Genomic DNA, 19,929 nt, shown 5'->3' with positions numbered 1-19,929 from the left:
AAATAGAGAATCAAAACCAAATTTCGAAAAAACCACATAAAACCTTCCACGTGTAAGGCTCATACAAAAGATAGTATCGTAACAACATACGCAAGAGCATAGTTGATTATAAAACTCTCTCTATCGCTCGTCTTAACCTCTCATACTCTGCCTTTTATAAGCCGCTTCTCCTCTGCTTCATCACCACCAGATACAAAACCACCAAAGAAATCATTGTTCTCTCCAAATTTTCATTTTCATTTAGCGTTTTCCGACAGAACATAAACGAGTTTGACGGTCATCTAGGGTTTAAAGATGGAATTGTCGTTGAAAAGAGGCACCGGAGGGTTCCTCGTATACCTCCTCGTGGGTTTCTCCGTCGCCGTATTCTCCGTTTCTTACGTCGGAGATACAAACCCTAATCCTCATCTCTCCTCCTCCTCCTCTCCGCTCTCCGTCACCGAGAAAGTTTGGCCGGTAAGCAAAGTTTCATCCATTTTTTTTATCTTCTCAACATCTGAATATTCGTCGTGTTATTAAAATTTAATGACGTTGAGGACCATAACAGCTAACCCATTTTGAATAAAACAGATACGTGTTGTTTATTACAATAAACGGGAACGTGTTCTGTTTTGTTACGTACGGTGCACTCAAAAAAGCATAGAAGAAGAATCTATAATAACTTTTTGACTTTTTGTGAAAAAGTAGGATTTGAAGTTTAGCTGGAGGCTTGTGGTGGCTACTCTCATAGGGTTTCTAGGATCTGCGTGTGGGACCGTTGGTGGCGTTGGAGGCGGTGGAATATTCGTTCCTATGCTCACTCTCATTCTAGGGTTCGATACAAAATCTGCAGCTGCGATCTCTAAATGTAAGAGAGAGTTTTTATTAAATGATAATGTTACATTTGTTAATGTAAGAGATTATAATGATATGTTACATTAATAATAGGTTTAGTTAATGTTGATGTTGTGTCATGTGTGTGTGTGTGTGTGTGATAAAGGTATGATAATGGGGGCATCAGCGTCATCGGTTTGGTACAATGTGAGAGTACGTCATCCGACAAAGGAAGTACCGATCTTGGACTATGATCTTGCGCTCCTCTTTCAACCTATGCTTCTTCTGGGAATCACTGTTGGTGTTTCTCTGAGTGTTGTATTCCCTTACTGGCTCATCACCGTTCTCATCATCATTCTATTCGTTGGTACTTCTTCGAGATCTTTTTTTAAAGGGATTGAGATGTGGAAGGAGGAGACTTTGTTGAAGGTATTATAGGTCTCGTTTTCTTGTTTCTATGTGGGATGATCACTGACTGTGTTTATGTGTGTTTAAAACAGAATGAAATAGCCAAACAGCACCAAGGCTCCACGGTTAACTCCAGGGGAGAACGTAAGTAAAGCCTCACACTTATGATTCTGATTACAACACATTATCTCTAACTTTCTTTTTTGTGCAGTTTTGATAGACACAGAGTATGAGCCTCTTTATCCAAGAGAAGAGAAGTCAGAACTGGTAAGCATGATATTAGCTACTTAATGTTGCTTCAAGACTAGTATAAAAGATTCAAGAACTAATCACGTTTTTTTTTGTTTTGCTTACAGGAAATAATAAGGTCTAACCTCAAGTGGAAACGGCTTCTGCTTTTAGTCACTCTGTGGTCTGCTTTCTTGCTCATCCAAGTTATCAAGGCAAGTCATCTCCTTCTTGTTTTAGCTTTTTGGTTATTCAATATTGATGTTGATGAGTTCTGATTAGTCTAACTCTCTCTGGATTGTAACACAACAGAATGAAATCAAGGTTTGCAGCACAATCTATTGGGTGCTTTTCATCTTACAGGTAACATATTATGTTCCTTTTTGTAACACCCGTCTCATACTCTCTCGAGAACAGCGTGCTACTTACGCTTAAATATCGAATCAAGTCGTTACACCTTTATCCTCAGGCATTTAGCTAGATCTCCAAATTTTTTGAACCATGTTTTCGGTTTTTTTTTTTTTAGTTCCCTGTGGCTTTGGGGGTGTATGGGTTTGAAGCAGTGAGATTGTATAGAGAGAACAAGAAGAGGCTAAGAAGTGGAAACACTGAATCAATCTGTGAGGCTACAATAGAGTGGACTCCTTTGAGTCTTATCTTCTGTGCTCTATGTGGACTCGTTGGAGGAGTTGTAGGTGGTCTCCTTGGTTCCGGTGGTGGGTTTGTTCTCGGTCCGTTGCTTCTTGAGATTGGAGTCATTCCACAGGTTGCTAGCGCGACAGCTACATTTGTGATGATGTTTTCGTCGTCCTTATCAGTAGTTGAGTTCTATCTCCTCAAGAGGTTCCCAATCCCATACGGTAAGATCTCTTTATAATCACACAACATGAGGAAAACGTTTAGAATAAGCAAAAAACAAAGGAAACTGATGGGTTTCTTTTTACATTTGCAGCATTGTACTTGATGTCGGTATCGATCCTTGCCGGTTTTTGGGGACAGTTCTTTATAAGAAAGCTTGTGGCCATCCTCAGAAGAGCTTCCATCATCGTCTTTGTCCTCTCAGGAGTCATATGTGCCAGTGCTCTCACAATGGGAGTGATTGGGATAGAGAATAGCATTAAGATGATACATAACCATGAGTTCATGGGATTCTTAGGATTCTGCAGCAGTCAGTGAATCATCCTCAATTTGTTTAAAGAATATTTGAACAAAGTGTTTTCTTTTGATTTATTGGATAATTTCGGTTGTCCAACATTATCATTGTTTTAAGTTATGGAATTAGATTGTACTGTTGAGTGGGGTTTGCTTGTAACCCAAGTCATTTGTGTTCTCTGTTCTTGGCCAATGCATCAGTTGGACCATCTTCAGAAAAATAAAAGATTATTTATCAAACTTGAAAGTGTTAGTATTTTCTTTCTTTTTTTCTACCAAACGTCGTATTATTGCATATTTGGATGCTTGCCAGAAAGACAAAAAAGGCTCTCCAGTCTCACATGTGCAATGAAAGTAGAGCAAGAAAACAGAACATGATTTGGTTGTTTCCCAATCGGAGAAGGCAACAGATTTGGACTCTTGGTAAGGTTGTTGACACTTGATGTTTGGCATCATCATCAGACTGAGAAAAAGACATTTTAAAACAAATCTCATCCTCACCACATAATTTCTGTGTGATTTCAAACGTTTTGGCTGAAGAGATCTCTGCACTTTGCATATCCAGAGTACGGCCACAACAATTGTTGTGATTCCAACTTTTTTTTTTTTGGCCAACTACCACATGAATCAGAGAGATTTTGCAGTAGATTGATGATACATACTCTTTTGGTCCAAACACCACATGGATATTATATTCTGTTGATCTTTGATTTTTCTTTTCCTAATTTAAGTCTACTGTTGTGATATTGCGATCTAGTAGTTCGTAGTTAAACGTCTATTTCAAAAACAAGAAAATAACGAAATTGAGATCCCTGGTCCAACCAACCCTGATAAGAATTGATTCTATAGACACAATGTAGGATGCCTACTTTTTTTCTTCTTGTTAAAACCTAATCAATACTACTGATTATTACTGGAGAAATAATTGAGCTGCTAGCTGTTCAGTATCATCTATACCTCGGATAGTTCTAAAAATTTTATATAAAAACATTGATGAGATAATGTTTGAACACAAACTTGAGATATGTTGTTGTTATCTTCTTATCCAATTCGTTTGGGAGAGGGGGGACTGGATAAATATCGTGTATTAGAATTTAGAAAATAGAGACCACATAATATCTCTGGGTATTTTTGGTTTACTTTGGTTATTGTTTTTTGGTTTAATTTGGTTACTGTATTTTGGTTTAGTCTCACTTCCACACCACATTGTATTAACATCAGAAAATATCGGTTCTGAGCGTATTTGGATCTAAGAGGCCAGCAAATGTTCTTTAATGGGCTTGACTGTACTAAAGACCTTACACTATGGTCTCAAACTGGGTCTAATAGGCCCATTATAAAAAGCTAGGGTTCAGACAAACTCATCTGCCTTATATACAAATCTGTTTATCTACTGCTTAGATTTTTAGGGCTTCCAGTGTAAAAAAAAGTTTAAGCGCGGCGGCGGAGCCATGGTTCTCAAGTAATCACTCTCATCTCTCTCTCTATGTTTCATTGTACTGCTTAGCTCATAGGGCTTGCATTATTGTAAATGATCTTGTTTGATTCTTCTGCTTATTGTATGGTCAAAATGGTCTGCAAGTTGGGATTTTTATGTACATGACATGGTTAGTGTTCGGTAATAACTATACGTAGTCGTGTGTCATTGTTTGCACTCATTGCCCTTATGATCCAATGTGATTCCATTACATAGTATTACTTCGAACATTTGTCAAAATGTAATAGCTTTATGTGTGTTCTGTTTTTGTGTTTGGTTTTTATTGAGACATGTTTGAGTGATATTCTCTAAGCCCTTTGATTATGTTTTTTTTTGACGTTTTAGGACTGAGCTTTGCCGATTCAGTGGCCACAAGATTTACCCAGGCAGGGGTATCAGATTCATCAGATCTGACTCTCAGGTTCTTTTCTTACTTAATCAGTTTTGCTCAATGTCTCTTTGTATACTTATTGTTATCTTCATGATTTCATCTCAGGTGTTTTTGTTCATCAACTCTAAATGTAAACATTATTTTCACAATAAGTTGAAGCCTTCCAAGCTTGCTTGGACCACAATGTACCGTAAACAGCACAAGAAGGTTGACTAAACTCTTGTTCTTGATTATTTTTTTGTTTTAATAGTTTTGTTCTGTGTAAGTGATACTAATTTTTTGCATCTTATAGGATGCTGCTCAAGAGGCTGTGAAGAAGAGGAGACGTGCAACCAAGAAGCCTTACTCAAGGTCCATCGTTGGTGCTACTTTGGAAGTCATTCAGAAGAAGCGAGCAGAGAAGCCTGAAGTTCGTGATGCAGCCAGGGAAGCTGCCCTACGGTTAGTTTTCTTTGTAAGCTGTATGAATCTTTTGAAACCCTGCAAAATGAGAAGAGACTCTAAAAGAATGTTGATGATTGTTGCAGTGACATTAAGGAGAGAATCAAGAAGACCAAGGACGAGAAGAAGGCAAAGAAGGCCGAGTTTGCTTCCAAGCAACAAAAAATCAAGGCCAATATCCCCAAGACTGCCGCACCCAAGGCTGCTAAGTTGGGTGGTGGTGGTGGCAGACGTTGAATAGATTAGCCCTCATTCATCTCTGCACTTATCTTTTTTTAATTGTTTCGACTTTTGTTTTGTTACAAGTTTTTATTATAGTCTTGCACCCCTATCTGATATATTGTACTCAAAAGAGATTTTTATGCAGATTATGAAATTTTTTGTTTGTTTACTTATCCCATTTTTTATTTGAATCTTTACTATGTGGAAGACATTGCTGATCAGTCCATGGCTTGTCTATGGCTTTAATGTTCTTCAATAGCAATGTCTTGCGTGTGAACGAACATAAAAAACTATTTTCTTGAAAGCAATTTTAATTAAAACAGGACCTGACATTGTAACAAAGCAACAATTATGGATTCTATTGAGATCTAGTTGAGTTGGAACTGAGCTGATAAAGCATTTTCCCACGTTTGCTGCTTGTTGTTGCTTGCACCATTCTCTCTTATCATCGCCTTCAGTTGCATAAGCTGTTTAAACAAGTGAAAAAAGTAAGTCAAGTAAATGCCACTTGAGATAATAAGATAAACTAATAACGTACCTCTTCTTGTAGCAACTTCTTTTCTTGACAGATAACATCAAACTCTTGCCTTAATGATTCGTAGAGATGCTCAAGTTGTTTGTTCTTCCACCTGGCTTTCCTGTTCTAGAACCAAACCGCAATCTGTCTAGGTTGCAGCCCGAGTTCTTTGGACAGCTTCATCTTCCTGTCCGGGTCAAGCTTCATCTCCTCTTGGAAATTTATCTCGAGTAACTTCAGCTGCTCGTTAGTCATCTTCTTCTTCTTCGTTTCATATCCATTGTTGGTGTTGCTTGCTTCTCCATAACTGCTCTCCACCATTGCTGGAGGGGCTGCATAGTAATGTTCATGAAGAGGTCGACCTCCTTGTGTCTCCAAAATTGTACCTGAAGAAAACAAAATATTTGTTTTCTTGGATTTGATTCCGGAGTGTACTATAGTTTTCTATATGGTTAAGATAGTGATAACTATTGCACATTGAGCTCACGAATTAGTACCAAGAACACACATTAGTTTCCTTACCTGAAACATTGTTAAAGCTATGGAAAGGATAGATGAAGTTGGAAGAAGATTGGCCACTGATGAAGGGGGTGCTCCAGCATTCCATATTGTCTTCTTCCATTTTCCTTTTTTTTTTCTTTTGCCTATTTCTGCATACAACAATGTGTTCCAAGAGACAACGTTTTAGCCAAGCAAAGAAATGAATAACTTATGGTTTGATCTGGAACTTGGAGTGTAGGTTGTGTATATTTATGGACATGTTACTACATGTATTTGCGTAAGTAAATATTGTTGAAAAGCCCCCTAGGTCTTCTGATTTTAACCTCTTGTAATTAATTGAGTCACTGTTGAGTGTTGACTGTTGAGTGTTGAATGTTAAGTAAAGAGATAGATCAAATATGTTAAGTAATGAATGGTTTCCCACTTTCTCCATTTAGGCTTTAACACAAAAAAAAACATAGGATTCAACTAATGGCAGTAAGTACATGTTAGGAAACAAAAGGGTGGTTAGTGTTAGTGTAGATGACAGAGCCATACAACATATATAGTTATCAATATTTGATTGACATTTTGGGTGATAAAATAGTTTATTGGATATATTTTATGGGCCAACGAGTAATTCTAAATATTTTAAATTTAATGAAAAATTAAGAAACCAAAATCGCAATATTTGATTGACAGTTTGGGTGATAAAATCGCATGTATATTACATTGGTTAGTAGACGGTAAAAAAAAACTAAAAGTTATGCCTAAAATCAAAAGGTTAAAATATGTGTTAATATTTATTAATTATTTCAATAATGATATAAAGTTCTTTTTTTTTTTTTGCTAAACTACATGTAGTTAGAATTTACATGTTGTTAGAATTTTCACATGATACCTGTCACAAAAGATGCTAAAAATGTGTTCCTCTGCGTGTGCATGTCTCCTCCCTAACAAAACATGAGAAAAAAATATGCCAACTGAATCGTACTGAAACAACTGCAGATTTTAAGATAATAGCTAAAGGGGTATTATTGGATTGAATCGATGACTTTAATTAAGTTAAAACTCTATCAAATTAAAACTCTATATTTTATAACCTTCAGTTTTGGCGACGTTTATAAGAATGTGTTTGGATTACAAACAAAAACTAACACTTGTGTTTCATATACGTGTATGGTAAATCACATAGAAAAAGTGAGTATTCAAAGCCTTTTAAAAAGTAGAAAAAAGAGAGTATTTTATAAATCTGTAAATAAGTTGACCAAAAAATTGTAAATAAGTAATTGGTGATCAATAGTTAGTGTTGATATAATGTCGACAAAATAGTTAATGTGAATATTAGTATATGAAAAATTAAAGGAGTAAGTGAGTTGAGAAAAGGAACAGTTTCATATAGAGGGAAAATAGATGAACAGAGAATGGTCCAGATTCTACTTTTGTACACATGTCTATCACTCTCTCTACCTTAATCAATCTCTAAATCGGACCTGACAAATACCAATTCAAACTCCTACTCTCAATCAATATACATAGCCTCCCAGTTTCATCTCTTTATATGTATTTGTGTAAGTGGCCCCCTATAGTCTTTTATTTAACACTGTGAAGCTGCAGGAGTGCTACTACTCAAAACAGAAAGATCAGAGCTGAGAAAGGTCCAATTCTATTACTGACAGAAATTCGGAGCACAGTTCACTAGGTTGTGAAAATAGTATCATCGATCTACGAGTTTTGTGTAATGTTGAAATATCTGATCCGGTGTTAAATTAGAGACTGATGCAACGTGTTTTTATTTTCAAATGTCTTTATCAAACTAATTAATCTTTGTGAGCGACTGGAATGTTGTCGAGCTGGTCCAGCTTGAAAAACTCAAGTTGTTGATTGGTATAAATACTTAGGGCATCTCCAACCCTACTCCATTTTCAACTCCAAACATCATTATGGAGTAAAATCTTCTCCAACCCCACTCCATTTTGGAGTTAAAAATGGAGTAATGGCTAGGGTTACTCCATTTATGGAGTAATCTTACCCATTACTCCATTTTGGAGTTGAACTTTTTTTATTTATAAAATGATCCTTTGAATCTTTAATGTTTCTATTTTTTACTTAAATAATATTTAAAATGATACAATAACATGAAATTGCAGAAGATGAAAATGAGCGCAAACTTGATGCACCAATTGAACTTGAAAGAGAAGCTCCACCTCCAGATATTGAAATTGCAGAAGATGAAAATGTCCGATTTCAAAATTTTCTTGCTCGATTTAGGAATATCAAAAATAAAGAAGCTCATTTTTCATTACGAAATGCATTAGTTGATCATTTGTGGGAAAAATATTCTAATGCTCATTGTTGAACCTATATATATATTGTCTTTTTTAATGATTTCTTGTACTTTTTAATAATAAATATTTAATTCAAATAGTTTATATTTTAATTATTATCGTAAACATAAAATAATTGGGGTTAATTGGTAAATTTTTATAAGTATAAGATTTTATTTGTAATTATTAATAAAATAAAAATGAAATTATTTAAAAAATATTATTTTTGGAGTAGAAAATGGAGTAATACATTGAAGTAAAACCTTACTCCATTTTGGTGTTGCACCATTTTGGAGTAAAAAATGGGGTAATACATTGGAGATGCTCTTAGGCGCTTGATTTGAAAACAGGCCGAGAACTTTTGAACATGCAATATATGTAACTAAATTATGCTCATGACTCATGAGATTATTGTTCTGTAGACTCAATATTGATATCTTTTCTTTTTTCAAAGCTAGAGGAAGTAGATGGCATTTTAATACTCTCTCGCTCTCTATTTCCCGTATTCCTATAGATAAATGTAGCTTATCTGAACCTATGCGCACCTCTTGAAAGACTAGATCAGAAGAATAAGATGTTTTTGATAGAAAAGGTCATGACTTATTTTCCCAGCCGTTGCAGTATTATTAGGGAGCTCATCGATATTCATGCTGAAAAGAGTTTTTACTAGATCAGAGAAATAATTTCAGCAGTTTAACGTTCTTTGAACGAATTATACGATGACAAACTAGAACCAAACTCGTAGGTTTGTGGTTAAATCGCCAAAAGTCGAAAGCAAACAATTTTTTTATAGCATCTTCGACCCATTGATATTTTTGATTAGAATTGCTACAATAAAAGAATGTATTTGAATTCATGTATATTTTTCTCTCCTAAAATATAAATTGATATTTTTATGTATTTAAAAGCAAATATTATTCATCTATTATAGATTCATAGTTTTTATTTTATTTTATAATAGTCTTTAAGCTTTTAGCTTTATATAACTATAACTAAAATAAAAACTTAGTTGAGAAATATAAATGCTTTATACAAAATAGAGACATAATTTTTTGTTTACATAATATATAATGTCTACTTTGTTTTATTATTTTTGTATAATGTACCCTTTATATAATAAATATAGTTTAAATAATATTATACTTTTATGAATATGTTAAGTAAGTAGGGATAATTTTCAAATTTCACAACTGAAAGGTACGTAGTTGTAAAAAATATATATAAAAAAAAAATAGATTTTAAAATAAAAATGTATTTATACATCGGTGAGAAACATATTTCTGTTTTAGAGTTCTTCTATTAGAGAAAAGGAGAATAGAGGAAGAGATGGTCTTACCACTATATTAACAGTTATCATGATCGTTACGAGAGTTTATATTGTTGGATCAAGCTAGAAATTAAAGCACTAAAACAAACCACTAACACTATATGGCATTGTCAAATGTGAAAACTTAATTCTTTATTAGCTTATCCGGACAAAATCAGAATTTAAAGACATGAAACTATAATGTCAATCCAACATTGAATTCCATATGGATTTGGGGTGTATAAAGGCTTAAATAAAAACAAATGTAGATTCATGAAATGGTAAACCCTATTGAATTGTTAATCTTTTTCTTACACAAGTAGTTATATATTATATTGAACAATTTTACCAAAAAAATTATATTGAACAAAAGAGTAACACGGCTGATTACATAGATGAGGCGAGCTAAGCTATTGAATTATTAATGTAACAAGATTTTTTCAAAAAAAAAAAATCTATTGGATTCAATATGTTGCAGTTCCTTTGGGATTGGAGAACTTGGTCACGATCTAATTAATTGAGCTAGAAAAAGGTAATAAATAGAGTGAGTAAAATGGTAAAAACCATAATGATAAATGTAAACCCTATAGCTATATAGAACGGAAGCTCAATAGAGAGAGAAAGAGTAATGCGCGTGTGTGTCTCTGTGTCATAGGTGAAGATTTTAGTCTAAAGCAGAAGCACATTTCATTTCTTTCTAGCTCGACTTTCTCTGCTAGTTACACCGATAAAACTCCATGTTCGTTTTTGATCAAAAAAAAAAAAACTCCTTGTTCGTTAAAAACCAAAACCAACGGTCAATGGTTTTTGAAATATATATATACTTGCTAAATAGAAGAGAACATTGTGAAATCTGTAAGTTTCTTTTAACATGTACTTGAGACTGCCAAGTGCCAAACCGGTGAAGACATAGTCTGACTTTCCTTCCTTTTGCCATTATTACCTTTTTGGTAATTTAAGTCGAAATTGTCATTGTCTCCGTTCTCCAATATCCATGGTGAAAAATAATCAAAACAAGCATTCAATAGGATAATAACATTCGAGTAACAAGAATACACGTTGTGTAACAATTAATACTAATGGTCCCTTTCAGAGAAAAGAAATGGTCCTGGCCATTGAACAAGAGTACAAGACCCTTGTAGTCTTTCAGGTTAGATAAGTCAAACCCAATCTATTTCAGTTTTCAAGCTTCTCACAACTTGTACTAGTAGTACTTAGGCGGGAAAACGGCTTATTCATGCCCGAACTAGGGGTTGCTGAGAGAATACATACCTCAACTTTTACTGCAAGTCGAAACATACCTACACTAATCAAAAATTTAAAATTCATGCCTGAACTATGGGTTGATAAAAAAATACATACCCCAACTCTTATTGCTTGCCAAAACATACCTTAACTAATCAAAAATTTGAAATTTATGCCTAGTCTTTAGAAGTCAACGCTAATTTCAATCTATACTATTATTTTTGAAATAATTTTATAGCAACGGAGCTCTCACGTTAAAAAACAGAGTGGCTAAAGTTTATGTTATCCTTAATGAATTTTTATATATATTCTATTATATAATAAAAAATTATATTAAAAATCTTATATATTTTAAAAAAATTATGATGATTCTTATATATTGTGTTGTTATCTTAAAATAATAGTTTACTATTGTAAAAGTAAAAAAAATTAAGAGACATGATTTTTGCAATATTATATTTTCTTAAAAATATAGGATAATTCTTATATATTGTGTTGTTATCTTGAAATAATATTTTACTATTTTGAAAGTTCAAATTTAAGATAAAAATAATATCTAAGTAAATATTAATGGAGCAATATATTTGTATAAGGATATTTTCTAAGAAGTGATTTTAAGATATATTTGTATATATAAGAATTATCTTTTTTTAAATATAATATTGTAAAAAATCACTTCTTTTAATTTTTTTACTTTTATAATAGTAAAATATTATTTTAAGATAACAACATAATATATAAGAATCATCATAATTATTTTAAAAAAATATATAAGATTTTTAAAATAAAATTCATTTTATTTAAAAATTCATTAAGGGTAACATAGAATTTAGCCAATCTAATTTTTAACGTGAGAGCTCTGTTGCGAAAAATTACTTCGCAAATAAAATTCATTTTATTATATAATAGAATATATATAAAAATTTATTAGGGGTAACATAGATTTTAGCTACTCTAATTTTTAACGTGAGAGCTCCGTTACGAAAATTTACTTCGCAAATAATAGTATAGATTGAAATTGGCGTTGACTTCTAAAGACTAGGCATAAATTTCAAATTTTTGATTAGTTAAGGTATGTTTTGGCATGCAATAAGAGTTGGGGTATGTATTTTTTTATCGATCCATAATTCAGGCATGAATTTTAAATTTTTGATTAATGTAGGTATGTTTTGACTTGCAGTAAAAGTTGAGGTATGTATTTTCTCAGCAATCCCTAGTTCAGGCATGAATAACCCGTTTTCCCGTACTTAGGCCTATTATTGTACCCACTTGTATCTCCTTAGTTGTGTCCTTTCAGTATCATGTTACGTGGGACAAATGAGTGTGTTGAATAATGATTTATTTCACATCACTTTCTTGGATTAGAAACACCTTGAATCTTGAACCAAACGGAGTATGAAGTAAAAACAACAAACTCGATCTAATTTACAATGCTATTTACTATAACCTAATTCACGAACCAAATCAAGATGACAAACAGTTTCTACCTTCCAAGTATATATCGTATATGCAAAAAGTGTTGATGTACATCTCCTTCTTCCACCATCCCGTCTACTATACACCAAATCTGCTGTGGTTTGCTACAACATGGAACCTGCCAAAGCCGAGAAGGATAAAAAAACAGCATCGAAACTTTGACAGATGCAAAAGCAAACACCGGTTCTTTTATGTTTTTTTTTTAAACTTCGGTTCTTTTATGTTTTCAAGTTCAAAACATTACGGTAACCATCAATCAAAGCTGAGAGGGACCACTAATTAAACTAATAACACTACTCATGCAAGCTTTCAAGAATTGTTCTGAAAACAGCATTCCTCAAAGATTCAAGAAGCTGGCAAAATCTGATAATCAAGAACCAACACGACAAAATGTTGCTAAAATCTTGACCGTGATGCTGAAGAGCCATAGTGATTGAGAGAAAGTGTGCATGTGTGCAGGATGGTGAAAAGGAGAAAACAAAATGAAAATAATAACACGCCCGGTGGGACTCGAACCCACAATCGTTTGATTAGAAGTCAAACGCCTTATCCATTAGGCCACGGGCGCACTTGTTCTTTGAGTGGGTATAGGTTTTACAAAAATATATCCCGCTTGTCTTTTGATGATAAGTTAAGATCTGAACTTAACGTGTACTCTCATCCGAATTTAAGTCAATTAGATCCTTACAAACGTTTATTTGGAGAGTATAAGACTCCATTGATGCTAGCAAAATGCAAAACAAGACATTATGTGGTTTTAATTATATTTTCAGTGTTACTATAATCCTTTTATCTTTTGAACATTTTTATGGTAAAATATTTTTTTTAGCCTTCATCATCACTTTGTTATAATCCTGTGGACTAAAACTCATTTTCGTTTGATCTCAGAAAATCATTAACTCTACTAAAACTTAAACAAAACATTCGAGATGATTAAATAATTGATAACAAAAACAGAATGTGTTCAAGTTCAACATTTTTACTAGAAATGTGTTCAATACTCAATAGTAAGCTAAAGAACAGAGTAAATATTAATAAAACTAGACTAACAGACATATGCAAGGTAATAATCCTTTATGACTTTGCTGTAGAAAGACCAGTCCGGATGAGAAGAATCAATCATGGGCTGACCAAAAGAATGCTCCTTAACGTAATCTTGAACATCCGGTGAACTTGCGATATCATCCAAGTAAGAACAGAACTCTCCTTCTGGATCTAACAGGATCAAAAAACCAAACCAATCATAACCAAAAAGGACAAGACATGGAAACGTCAAAAGTTAAGATAAAACGATCATATACCAAGAAAGTCATCGTTCTTGTCTGTAGGATCGTAACTCACTGGGAACACACCTGTATTGTCCTGCATGCATTCACATAAAGATCAAGCAAGGAGCAAAAACTAAACTAGTAAATAACATTACATCGAAAGTAATTTTACAGGATTAAGAAGAGCTTTGTATGGTTCATCATCGATGAAGATAGTGTTTGAAGCAGAGAAGCCTTTGAAGTACTTAAACACTTTAGAGAGATCCTTGAAAAACATAGGTTTATCACTGTTATGTAATGTCGTACTTCCACTGTCAGTACACTCTTCTTGGTCCTATAGCAAAAGAGTATATCAACAAATGCTTAAATACGAACACATACTCACATATATATCATAAGTCTTTTTTTTTGTTCAAAATACAAATATCATGAGAGTTGTCTTACCCACACAAAAAGTAGATTATCTTGAAGATTTTCAAGAACAATGTTTAGAACTATATCAACATTTTTCCTATAAGACAAAAACCATAAGGAATCAAACATATTAAAATGAAAATTAATTTGAGTTTTAAGAGATGGAAAAATGAAGAGAGACTAACTCGCAAGCAGATGACCAAATCCCAACTTCAAATCTCTCGAGAATAAACTTCATGAACTCTTCAGCAAATGGCCTCTTATACACTAAACAAAACAAACATAATTAGTAGATTAAAAATAATAAAATTGGAAATTAAAAAACATAAGTTACCTAGGTTTGGGCCACAAGAAGCATCAGGAGATCTGTTCTTGGGAGTTTTGCGGTAAGTTCTTCGATGAACTCTATGAAGAAGTAGACCACTCAGACTTAAGACCAAGAGTTTCTTCTTCTGCTTCTCTTTCTTAGGTTCTAAACTAAGTTTATCCAGAATAGAACTCAGTTCTGTCTCCTGTTCTGCTTCTTCTTTGTCACATGTGGACTCATCTTCGGGTGCAACAACGATGCTGTTCTTGTTCTCTTCATCAGCCATTGTTATTCTGATTATGATCGACAAAATATGGTCTATTTTTATAGAGTCAAAGTCATGTCAAGTTTAGTTTCACGAGGTCAAATCCCATTTAATTAACCTTTTTGCGGCTCATTGGATACTGAGTTGTAGATTCTATTATTCCAAGGGCATCCAATGGTGTGGTAGTCAAAAAGACTCGAAACCTTTTACTATTGTTTTTGGTAGGTAACCTTTTACTATTGTTGTGATGTCCGCCTTTTAACAGTTATACTAAATGGCCTGTAATCTTTGGGCTAAAATATTGAATTGTTGTGTTTGATTACAGAGGTTTATGAGCGAGCACAAAAACCCAATACGAAAAATACAGCAGAAGACTTATGAAGTTCTTAACATAAAACGATGTTGAAAAATATATTTCTTAGCTATAAAAACGATATGAAACGAAACATGCTAACAAAAAAAGAGAGAGAGAGAGGAAACTACACATAATCAAAAATGGAATAAAATCAAGACCCAAATATTAATTTGACTTTAATTTGTTTCTAGAGTTGTAAAACTAGCCGAATATTCCACGCATGAAATTTCAGTGGAAAGAAAAAAGCTACTCGAATATTCGATTACTTGGACAAGGCGCAAAGAAAAAAAAAAAAAAGAAAACCTTTCCTGGTTTGCAAAAGACGTGCAGCACATCGTTTTGTCATCTTCTTTTGAACCTAACTCATCATCCAACGGTTCATATTAAAACAATCCAACGGCTGCTCCCTTACTCAATTCCTCTTTATATATTTAACCAGACCACCCGATTCATCATATACTGTAACCGTTTCACTGAACCCTCTCGTACTCATCGCCTCCTAGATCTACTCTCGAACCATGGCCACTATCACCGTCGTTAAGGCTAGGCAGATCTTCGACAGCCGTGGCAACCCCACCGTCGAGGTTATTAATCTCTTCTCCCTTTCCCGATCCACTTTCCGCGTATTCCGATCACTCTCGGCCTCTACACTGTTTATTCCTTGTGGATCGGTTTGACAGTTGATTTTGAGCTTAAGTGAATGCGAATCTGCGTTTTGATCGTGAATAGAACTTTAATTTATGTTTATTACTATATGTGAATCTCGATGACGATGAGTCATTGATCGTGGAGCTGATTGTGTTTGAGATGATTCTTGCGACGGATCTGTTTTATCTGATGACAGTTGAATTTGAGCTTAACTGAATGAGAATCTGCGTTTTTGATCGTGAATAAAGCTATTATTTATGTTTATTACTATATGTGAATCTCGATGAGATGATTCTTGCGACGGATCTGCTGATTTGAATATGTTTAGATCGTACTAGTATTTGAACTTCGTGCTGAGAAAGATTGAGCTGATGATCTGTATTGGTTTCATCTGATGATTGAATTAGGTCGATGTGCATACGTCCACTGGTGTAAAGGTAACAGCAGCTGTTCCGAGTGGAGCTTCCACTGGTATCTACGAAGCTCTTGAGCTCAGGGATGGTGGTTCTGACTACCTTGGCAAGGGTGTTTCTAAGGTTTAGAGATTGTTTTTTTTTTTTGATATTAGTATGAACTTTTTTTTGTCTGATTTGGTATTGGCTTGATGTCATTAGGCTGTTGGCAATGTGAACAACATCATCGGCCCAGCTTTGATTGGAAAGGTGAGTGTCTCTCTTTGGTTTTACGTTTTAATGCATCTCTAATTTGTTTTTAAAGCTAATGTTATCTGACATTCATGTATTTTTGTTGTTTCTTGCAGGACCCAACTCAGCAGACTGCTATTGACAACTTCATGGTCCATGAACTTGATGGAACCCAGAACGAGTGGGGTTGGTGCAAGCAAAAGGTCATTTGATAAAGAAGTTCGAGTTTTATTTATTCAATTAATAGTGAAAGACGATTCTGACCTGTCTTGTTTCTTTTTTTTTGCGTTCAGCTTGGAGCTAATGCTATTCTTGCTGTGTCTCTTGCCGTCTGCAAGGCTGGAGCCGTTGTCAGTGGCATTCCTCTCTACAAGGTAGGATGATCTTGAGACTTAATAGCGAATCTGTTGCTACTTGTTTTTTCTGGTGCTAGATTTTCTAAGGTTTTCCTTTTATGTGGTTTTTGGATGCAGCACATTGCCAATCTTGCTGGTAACCCTAAGATTGTGCTACCTGTTCCTGCCTTCAACGTCATCAATGGTGGTTCACATGCCGGAAACAAGCTCGCTATGCAGGCACGTTCGTTGTGATTCTTTTCTATTGACTTGTCAAATATCAAACTTTTGCACCGTTGAATGTTTCTGATAGGCTGTTGATGTTTGCAGGAGTTTATGATTCTCCCTGTTGGAGCTTCTTCATTCAAAGAAGCCATGAAAATGGGTGTTGAAGTTTACCACAACTTGAAGGTAAACCCTCAAATCATTGTGGTCTTTGACATGCCCTCATAAATGATATGCAAACTATATGTTCCTATTACAGCTGCTGTGACTTTAGTTAAATCCTGTTAACTTACATGTCTTTTTATGCTCTTCCCAGTCTGTGATTAAGAAGAAGTATGGTCAGGATGCCACAAACGTTGGTGATGAAGGTGGCTTTGCACCAAACATTCAGGAAAACAAGGAAGGTCTTGAATTGCTTAAGACTGCCATTGAAAAGGCTGGCTACACTGGCAAGGTTGTCATTGGAATGGATGTTGCCGCTTCAGAGTTTTACTCATCAGACAAGACCTACGACTTGAACTTCAAAGAAGAGGTAGATCTTCTCTTTCCATATTAATTGCTTTCTCTTTCTACATTCGATAAAAACACAAGGACAAAGCTCTAACCTCGAGCTCCTGCTATGTTTGTTTCTCTGCAGAACAACAATGGCTCTCAGAAGATTTCTGGTGATGCACTAAAGGACCTCTACAAGTCCTTTGTCTCTGAGTACCCAATTGTGTCTATTGAGGATCCCTTCGACCAAGATGACTGGGAGCACTACGCTAAGATGACCGCTGAGTGTGGAGACAATGTTCAGATTGTCGGTGATGATTTGTTGGTCACCAACCCCAAGGTTTGTATCCTAATCAGATCTTTTTACTACTTTGTGTCTGTTTCTCGCTCAAAGTGCTTATATCTCTTTTTAACTCTTTCTTATTCCAGAGGGTTGCAAAGGCAATTGCAGAAAAGTCTTGCAATGCTCTTCTCTTGAAGGTACTTCCCGATCCAGATTATACTGATACAGATTATATAACCTTTGAACAGTTACTGACTAAATCATTGGCCAACAGGTTAACCAAATCGGGTCAGTGACCGAGAGTATTGAGGCAGTGAAGATGTCTAAGAGAGCAGGATGGGGAGTGATGGCCAGCCACAGAAGTGGTGAAACAGAGGACACCTTCATTGCTGACCTATCTGTTGGCTTGTCCACTGTAAGTTATAAACCCATTTAGAAGCCAAATTCCAAAGCAACAGTTCATTGTTTGTGTGATTCGTATTTGATTCTCTCTTTACAGGGTCAAATCAAGACGGGAGCTCCTTGCAGATCCGAGCGTCTTGCCAAGTACAACCAGGTTAAACATCCATAAAACCAAATTGGTCTAAGCAAGAATCAAAAGCATTGTTAACTTTTGTTATTGACTAATATGTTTGGTTACAGCTTTTGCGTATTGAGGAGGAATTGGGATCAGAGGCAGTATACGCTGGAGCTAACTTCCGCAAACCTGTGGAGCCCTACTAGACAAGTGCCACCTTTTTAGTAGCAAAGTGGTCTCTCTTTGTGACGAGAAGAAGATGAGAGTTGTGTTTGCTCATTTTGCTTAAATAAAACATTTTACGTTTGGTTCTGTTTTCTCTGTTTTTTTTTCCTTATGTTTATGGTTTGAACCCTTTTTGGGGAGAAAGTTGCTTTACTTTTTGTAAGAGACCTGAGATAGCTCTCTCTGCCTCTATGAGAGAGAGCAGCCTTTTTTTTTATATTCTGATTTCGGCTTTATTCTTATTATTTCGGCTTTATTCTTATTATCTCCAATGACAGACGTTGGGTTTTGTCGGTAAACCTGTTCGATGGGCTTGATTGGTTCGAATGCAAACCAAAGGTCAGATTTGTGACACTGTGTGAAGAAGACTAGTGAGACACTCAAACCAAATTGCATATAAGATTGTGGAGTTGTAACCAGAATAGTTGGTATCCTTTATATATTAATCGATAAACATTACACTATTTTTTAGTTACGTGTAATCACTAGAATGATTTTTAAAATCTTTAGAAAAATTAGTTAGTCTATCTAAATATATATTATATTTTTTATTAAACCAAATATAAAATTTATTAGTAGTGTACAAAAAATATTATATTTTCTTAAATAAAAACTACGAAATTATCTAATATGATTAACATATAAATAACAATTAATGATTTTGAATAATAAAAAATTTGATAACAATATTTTGTATCCTTCATAATTTTTTTTATTTTATATTCTTAAAAGAAACTAAACAATCACATTAATTATATAATAAAAAGCTTAAATTTTTTTTCTTACATTTTGAATTTTTTAAAACAACTATAAATTAGTAATAATGCTAAAAGTTTCATATTAAAAAATTTGTGATCAATGATTTAACTTTTTGTTATAACAAGATACAAATCATTATAAAATTATATGAATAATAAGTTTCATTTAATAGATATTCAGATTAAATATATATATATATATATTAATATTATTAAAATTAAACTATATACCATATAAAAATACATAAATATGTTAATTTGAAAATTTTCAATGCAAAAGTATTGAGACCATAATATTTTAATTTTGAAATTTATATTGAATTTTTAAACATGATTATAAATTACTAAAAATTATTAAAATCTCACATGGAAAGGTTTGTGATTTATGGTTTAATCTTTTTTGGTATAATAAATATACAAATGTTAATAAAATTATATGAGTTGGAAGCTTCAATTAATAAATATCCATATTAAAATATAAAATATATCTATGTCAATATCATTTAAATTTAATTATATAACATATAAAATAAATAAAATGATTATTTTTTTATTATTTGCCAATAAAAAATATTGTAAATGAACGAGAGAAATTATTTTTATTTATGTGATTATTCAAATTTAATTATATACATAATAGTTATTCGCTTCTCAATTATTTAATATTATTATTTCATAATACGTAATAAACACAATAAATAATAATATGT

General features: G+C 33.8%; 4 protein-coding genes, 1 non-coding gene and 1 pseudogene across 5 annotated transcripts; 3 read left to right on the top strand and 3 right to left on the bottom strand.

Annotated features, from left to right (window-relative positions):
• Window positions 1–155: 155 nt before the first annotated feature.
• LOC106451103 (sulfite exporter TauE/SafE family protein 4) lies at window positions 156–2,841 on the top strand. The gene is made up of 9 exons (XM_013892965.3): window positions 156–456; window positions 688–847; window positions 980–1,242; window positions 1,314–1,365; window positions 1,433–1,488; window positions 1,578–1,664; window positions 1,762–1,812; window positions 1,976–2,309; window positions 2,402–2,841. The coding sequence occupies exons 1-9, from the start codon at window positions 295–297 to the stop codon at window positions 2,623–2,625; spliced, it is 1,389 nt and encodes a 462-aa protein (XP_013748419.2). The 5' UTR covers window positions 156–294; the 3' UTR covers window positions 2,626–2,841.
• A 1,030-nt stretch (window positions 2,842–3,871) lies between these two features.
• LOC125598291 (60S ribosomal protein L24-1-like) lies at window positions 3,872–5,301 on the top strand. The gene is made up of 5 exons (XM_048772491.1): window positions 3,872–4,063; window positions 4,424–4,499; window positions 4,575–4,676; window positions 4,762–4,910; window positions 4,997–5,301. Exons 1-5 carry the CDS (start codon window positions 4,053–4,055, stop codon window positions 5,145–5,147), a joined length of 489 nt encoding a protein of 162 aa, XP_048628448.1. The 5' UTR covers window positions 3,872–4,052; the 3' UTR covers window positions 5,148–5,301.
• Window positions 5,302–5,500: 199 nt separating this feature from the next.
• LOC125598292 lies at window positions 5,501–6,400 on the bottom strand (annotated as a pseudogene).
• Window positions 6,401–12,978: 6,578 nt separating this feature from the next.
• Window positions 12,979–13,051, bottom strand: TRNAR-UCU. The gene has a single exon. It is a non-coding gene; the product is annotated as a tRNA-Arg (tRNA).
• A 309-nt stretch (window positions 13,052–13,360) lies between these two features.
• Window positions 13,361–14,867, bottom strand: LOC125598287 (probable C-terminal domain small phosphatase). The gene is made up of 6 exons (XM_048772483.1): window positions 14,500–14,867; window positions 14,351–14,432; window positions 14,196–14,262; window positions 13,924–14,085; window positions 13,785–13,845; window positions 13,361–13,698 (listed from the first exon to the last, which is right to left on the bottom strand). The coding sequence occupies exons 1-6, from the start codon at window positions 14,756–14,758 to the stop codon at window positions 13,529–13,531; spliced, it is 801 nt and encodes a 266-aa protein (XP_048628440.1). The 5' UTR covers window positions 14,759–14,867; the 3' UTR covers window positions 13,361–13,528.
• Window positions 14,868–15,550: 683 nt separating this feature from the next.
• LOC125598284 (bifunctional enolase 2/transcriptional activator-like) lies at window positions 15,551–18,703 on the top strand. Its single transcript, XM_048772480.1, has 13 exons — window positions 15,551–15,676; window positions 16,148–16,276; window positions 16,355–16,402; window positions 16,501–16,587; window positions 16,678–16,758; window positions 16,858–16,959; window positions 17,050–17,130; window positions 17,261–17,476; window positions 17,582–17,776; window positions 17,866–17,916; window positions 17,994–18,134; window positions 18,219–18,275; window positions 18,362–18,703. The coding sequence occupies exons 1-13, from the start codon at window positions 15,611–15,613 to the stop codon at window positions 18,440–18,442; spliced, it is 1,335 nt and encodes a 444-aa protein (XP_048628437.1). The 5' UTR covers window positions 15,551–15,610; the 3' UTR covers window positions 18,443–18,703.
• The last annotated feature ends 1,226 nt before the right edge of the window (window positions 18,704–19,929 follow it).

Source organism: Brassica napus, unplaced genomic scaffold (assembly GCF_020379485.1).
Source record: "Brassica napus cultivar Da-Ae unplaced genomic scaffold, Da-Ae ScsIHWf_168;HRSCAF=305, whole genome shotgun sequence".
Lineage (NCBI taxonomy): Eukaryota > Viridiplantae > Streptophyta > Magnoliopsida > Brassicales > Brassicaceae > Brassica > Brassica napus.
The sequence above is the reverse complement of the archived record's forward strand: the minus strand, read 5'-3'. Positions and strand labels throughout refer to the sequence as shown.

Bases quoted from the DNA above. Each gene is read 5' to 3' on its own strand.
- LOC106451103 (XM_013892965.3), top strand. From the start codon at position 295: ATGGAATTGTCGTTGAAAAGAGGCACCGGAGGGTTCCTCGTATACCTC. The intron at 1,243-1,313 runs GTATTATAGGTC...TGTTTAAAACAG, and splicing joins AGGAGGAGACTTTGTTGAAG to AATGAAATAGCCAAACAGCA. The intron at 1,366-1,432 runs GTAAGTAAAGCC...TTTTTTGTGCAG, and splicing joins GGTTAACTCCAGGGGAGAAC to TTTTGATAGACACAGAGTAT.
- LOC125598287 (XM_048772483.1), bottom strand. From the start codon at position 14,758: ATGGCTGATGAAGAGAACAAGAACAGCATCGTTGTTGCACCCGAAGAT. The intron at 14,433-14,499 runs GTAACTTATGTT...TGTTTTGTTTAG, and splicing joins TTCTTGTGGCCCAAACCTAG to TGTATAAGAGGCCATTTGCT. The intron at 14,263-14,350 runs GTTAGTCTCTCT...TTTGTCTTATAG, and splicing joins ATTTGGTCATCTGCTTGCGA to GAAAAATGTTGATATAGTTC.
- LOC125598284 (XM_048772480.1), top strand. From the start codon at position 15,611: ATGGCCACTATCACCGTCGTTAAGGCTAGGCAGATCTTCGACAGCCGT. The intron at 16,759-16,857 runs GTAGGATGATCT...TTTTGGATGCAG, and splicing joins GTGGCATTCCTCTCTACAAG to CACATTGCCAATCTTGCTGG. The intron at 17,917-17,993 runs GTACTTCCCGAT...ATTGGCCAACAG, and splicing joins GCAATGCTCTTCTCTTGAAG to GTTAACCAAATCGGGTCAGT.
- LOC125598291 (XM_048772491.1), top strand. The intron at 4,500-4,574 runs GTTCTTTTCTTA...ATTTCATCTCAG, and splicing joins TCATCAGATCTGACTCTCAG to GTGTTTTTGTTCATCAACTC. The intron at 4,677-4,761 runs GTTGACTAAACT...TGCATCTTATAG, and splicing joins ACCGTAAACAGCACAAGAAG to GATGCTGCTCAAGAGGCTGT.